The sequence below is a fragment of the Oncorhynchus mykiss genome, chromosome 18 (genome assembly GCF_057628025.1).
Source record: "Oncorhynchus mykiss isolate SJ-2025 chromosome 18, ASM5762802v1, whole genome shotgun sequence".
NCBI classification, from domain to species: domain Eukaryota; kingdom Metazoa; phylum Chordata; class Actinopteri; order Salmoniformes; family Salmonidae; genus Oncorhynchus; species Oncorhynchus mykiss.
In genome coordinates, this window is record NC_143039.1 from 15,260,001 (window position 1) to 15,265,000 (window position 5,000).

Consider the following 5,000-nt stretch of genomic DNA (forward strand, 5'->3'; position numbering starts at 1 on the left):
TCATGTAACTGTCATACTGTTAGTATGTTTCATGTAACTGTTAGTATGTTTCATGTAACTGTTAGTATGTTTCATGTAACTGTTAGTATGTTTCATGTAACTGTCATACTGTTAGTATGTTTCATGTAACTGTCATACTGTTAGTATGTTTCATGTAACTGTTAGTATGTTTCATGTAACTGTTAGTATGTTTCATGTAACTGTTAGTATGTTTCATGTAACTGTTAGTATGTTTCATGTAACTGTTAGTATGTTTCATGTAACTGTCATACTGTTAGTATGTTTCATGTAACTGTTAGTATGTTTCATGTAACTGTTAGTATGTTTCATGTAACTGTTAGTATGTTTCATGTAACTGTTAGTATGTTTCATGTAACTGTCATACTGTTAGTATGTTTCATGTAACTGTCATACTGTTAGTATGTTTCATGTAACTGTCATACTGTTAGTATGTTTCATGTAACTGTCATACTGTTAGTATGTTTCATGTAACTGTTAGTATGTTTCATGTAACTGTTAGTATGTTTCATGTAACTGTTAGTATGTTTCATGTAACTGTTAGTGTGTTTCATGTAACTGTTAGTATGTTTCATGTAACTGTTAGTATGTTTCATGTAACTGTCATACTGTTAGTATGTTTCATGTAACTGTCATACTGTTAGTATGTTTCATGTAACTGTCATACTGTTAGTATGTTTCATGTAACTGTCATACTGTTAGTATGTTTCATGTTACTGTCATACTGTTAGTATGTTTCATGTAACTGTCATACTGTTAGTATGTTTCATGTAACTGTTAGTATGTTTCATGTAACTGTTAGTATGTTTCATGTAACTGTTAGTATGTTTCATGTAACTGTTAGTATGTTTCATGTTACTGTTAGTATGTTTCATGTAACTGTTAGTATGTTTCATGTAACTGTTAGTATGTTTCATGTAACTGTTAGTATGTTTCATGTAACTGTTAGTATGTTTCATGTAACTGTTAATATGTTTCATGTAACTGTCATACTGTTAGTATGTTTCATGTAACTGTCATACTGTTAGTATGTTTCATGTAACTGTTAGTATGTTTCATGTAACTGTCATACTGTTAGTATGTTTCATGTAACTGTCATACTGTTAATATGTTTCATGTTACTGTCATACTGTTAGTATGTTTCATGTAACTGTCATACTGTTAGTATGTTTCATGTAACTGTTAGTATGTTTCATGTAACTGTCATACTGTTAGTGTGTTTCATGTAACTGTCATACTGTTAGTATGTTTCATGTAACTGTTAGTATGTTTCATGTAACTGTTAGTATGTTTCATGTAACTGTTAGTATGTTTCATGTTACTGTCATACTGTTAGTATGTTTCATGTTACTGTCATACTGTTAGTATGTTTCATGTAACTGTCATACTGTTAGTATGTTTCATGTAACTGTCATACTGTTAATATGTTTCATGTAACTGTCATACTGTTAGTATGTTTCATGTAACTGTCATACTGTTAGTATGTTTCATGTAACTGTCATACTGTTAGTATGTTTCATGTTACTGTCATACTGTTAGTATGTTTCATGTAACTGTTAGTATGTTTCATGTAACTGTCAGTATGTTTCATGTAACTGTTAGTATGTTTCATGTAACTGTTAGTATGTTTCATGTTACTGTCATACTGTTAGTATGTTTCATGTAACTGTTAGTATGTTTCATGTAACTGTCATACTGTTAGTATGTTTCATGTAACTGTTAGTATGTTTCATGTAACTGTTAGTATGTTTCATGTAACTGTCATACTGTTAGTATGTTTCATGTAACTGTTAGTATGTTTCATGTAACTGTCATACTGTTAGTATGTTTCATGTAACTGTTAGTATGTTTCATGTAACTGTCAGTATGTTTCATGTAACTGTTAGTATGTTTCATGTAACTGTTAGTATGTTTCATGTTACTGTTAGTATGTTTCATGTTACTGTCATACTGTTAGTATGTTTCATGTTACTGTCATACTGTTAGTATGTTTCATGTAACTGTCATACTGTTAGTATGTTTCATGTAACTGTTAGTATGTTTCATGTTACTGTCATACTGTTAGTATGTTTCATGTTACTGTCATACTGTTAGTATGTTTCATGTTACTGTCATACTGTTAGTATGTTTCATGTTACTGTCATACTGTTAGTATGTTTCATGTAACTGTCATACTGTTAGTATGTTTCATGTAACTGTTAGTATGTTTCATGTAACTGTTAGTATGTTTCATGTAACTGTCATACTGTTAGTATGTTTTATGTTACTGTCATACTGTTAGTATGTTTCATGTTACTGTCATACTGTTAGTATGTTTCATGTAACTGTTAGTATGTCTGATGGACCTGTCATACTGTTAGTATGTTTCATGTAACTGTCATACTGTTAGTATGTTTCATGTAACTGTTAGTATGTTTCATGTAACATGTAATTGTTGGTGTTTTTTAATGTAACATGCTTTCTGTACGCAAAGTACATTTCTGTGAACAAGAGACAATAAAAGTATCTAATCTAATCTAACTAGGATTGGCAATCCCGGGCGGCCACACCCATCGACAGGTGTCCCTCAACGACTACTTGGATGCCATCGAAGCTCCTAAGGGCCCGGGAGAGCGGCCCCTGGGCGCGACGTCACCCAAGCTGAGGTCCAGTTTCCCGACGAACACACGACTCAGCGCCATGCTGCATATAGACTCTGATGAAGACGAGGAGGCAGGGCCGTCCAGGGACCATCCACCCCATGACAGGAAGCCCTTGCTGCCACTGGCCAATGGTGTTCAGGCTGGGGTTGGGAAGGGAGCTGCCTCTCAGGACCTGGGGAAACAAGAGAAAGAGGGGACAGAGGCAAACAGGGGAGAGGTTGAGGGAGCACAGGGGACAAAAGCTGGGGATGGAGCTGGAGATGGAGCTGGATCTGGGGATGGAGCTGGAGATGGGGCTGGATCTAGGGATGGAGCTGGAGATGGGGCTGGATCTAGGGATGGAGCTGGAGATGGGTCTGGATCTGGGGATGGAGATGGAGATGGGGATGGGGATGGAGCTGGAGATGGGGCTGGATCTGGGGATGGAGCTGGAGATGGGGCTGGATCTGGGGATGGATCCATGGCTGGGGTTGGAGTTGCAGTTGAAGCGAGGACTGGAGCTGGATCCATGGCTGTGGTTGGCTCTCTAACTGTAGCCAGACCTGGATCTGTGGTTGGTCCTGGGGCTGGAGCTGGGGCTCCTCTATCTCCAATACCTGAGACGAATACTGCAGTGCAGGGGGTGTCAGAGGACGCTGTGGCAGCCAGGACTGAGGCCAGCCAGCAACCAACGATCTCAGGGGCCACAGCAGCCCAGGAGCCCCTCAGGAACTCACTGCCTGCTGTTCTGAAGACATCCACTACTCAGGTGAGTGGTGCTGTCAGACCAGGGTCTGGGCAGGCCCACCTCCTAACAGAACGCTCCACCACATGTATTTTACTGTACATTTCAACTTTAGGTTCATCTAAATGTGTTCATATCTTAGTGATGAAGGATAAATGCCAAAGTTTAACAATAAAGAATACTCTGCTCTATTTTCAGAAGGGACGGAAGGAAGAGGAAATGGCGCCCAAGGCTGAGGAGGAAGGGGCGGAGTCATCCAGTGAAGGAGCAAGTGCCATTGCAACCTCCCCGACGACCAGTAGCGTTGCCGACCAGGGGGGTGGGGCCTCTGGCTCTGATGTCACAGGAGCAAGGACCGCCAGCGCAGCAGCCAATGAGGAAGAAGAGGGTGGGGAGATCTGGCAGAGGAGGTCCATGCAGGCGTCTGGAGGCGTGTCTCAGGAGGAGGGGGCGCGGTCTTCTGAGGCGAGCGGGCCAATCGACTCTTCTCAGAGTGTCTCTGAGGAGGGCAGCGAGGCAGGAGGTGAGAGACAGGACACAGCAACCCAGTATCACACAAATTGCTTATTGGAAATTCATGACAGGCACAAAGTAAAAGTACACAAATGTGTGTAGGACACGATTTTGTATACAGTGCATTTCAATCCCAGATAAAAACAGTAAATTACATAAGCCAGAAACGATAGCAGGGAGGTTGGTTGGGGAGGATGGGTGGTGGGGGGGGGGGGGTATAACATAATGTGTCAGACACACAAAATGCGTTGTGAAAAGTGTGTGACTTTTCCGTGTGCCTGTCACAAATTTTAAGGAAGTAATTTGTGTCTATTTCACAGCAAGCTGTGACAGGAAGTCTTTGGCTCCCCTGACCCAAGCTAAAAAACATCTGTTTTAAAGTCAATGACGGCGCTAGCTAACATAGTTGACCAGCCACCGGTTTGTGTTAGGTCTTCAGAGGCATTTTGTAATGTTCAGGTGGACACTTTGTTCATGGTCCTTCCATAGAGGTTGATGTGCATCTACAATATTATCTTCTGTGATATTTTGTCCAGAGTGATGTTTCTGCTCCATGGTCATACAGTACAGTACCACAGAGGGATAGACCCGGTTCAGGACGAGGAAAGAAACATGAAAAGCTCCTTAAATCCTCTAAAAAGATCTTTGGAAAATGAACAAAAGAACAAAAGGATTAAGAAATGTGAAAAACCCCCCAGTATTATTCACTTGACGTTTATTAACGTTGATTGTTGTCAGATTATGTCGGTCTTTCCCTCTGGTGTTCATGACACAGTGAGGTTTTAATGTGTGTTTGAGTGTGCGTGTGCACTCGTGTGTTTAATCTCTATTCTGTTCAGGGGCCACAGTGTGTTTAAATGTGTTCCTCTCTTCTCATCTTGTCCAGGGGCCACGGTGTGTTTTAATGTCTTCCCCTCTCCTCATCTTCTTCAGGGGCCACGGTGTGTTTTAATGTGTTCCTCTCTTCTCATCTTGTCCAGGGGCCACAGTGTGTTTTTAATGTGTTCCTCTCTCCTCATCTTCTTCAGGGGCCACAGGTCAAGTCAACGGTCACCAGTCCGTCCGCTCCCTGCCCTCTGTCCGTCACGACATGGGTCGCTACC

The 5,000-nt window shown here is 40.9% G+C and overlaps 1 protein-coding gene across 5 annotated transcripts in view; it reads left to right on the forward strand.

The window, feature by feature from the left end:
- The window catches only part of hecw2b (HECT, C2 and WW domain containing E3 ubiquitin protein ligase 2b), an 87,798-nt gene that overhangs the window by 64,182 nt on the left and 18,616 nt on the right, over positions 1–5,000 (forward strand). For 4 of the 5 annotated variants that reach the window (XM_090207297.1, XM_090207298.1, XM_090207302.1 and 1 more), the window contains 3 exons: positions 2,543–3,408; positions 3,583–3,907; positions 4,926–5,000. The exon at positions 4,926–5,000 is cut by the window's right edge and continues 27 nt beyond it. In XM_090207297.1, coding sequence (XP_090063423.1) covers positions 2,543–3,408; positions 3,583–3,907; positions 4,926–5,000 — 1,266 coding nt within the window. The remainder of the gene's footprint in view (positions 1–2,542; positions 3,409–3,582; positions 3,908–4,925) is intronic. The other variant, XM_090207299.1, reaches the window with a different exon arrangement.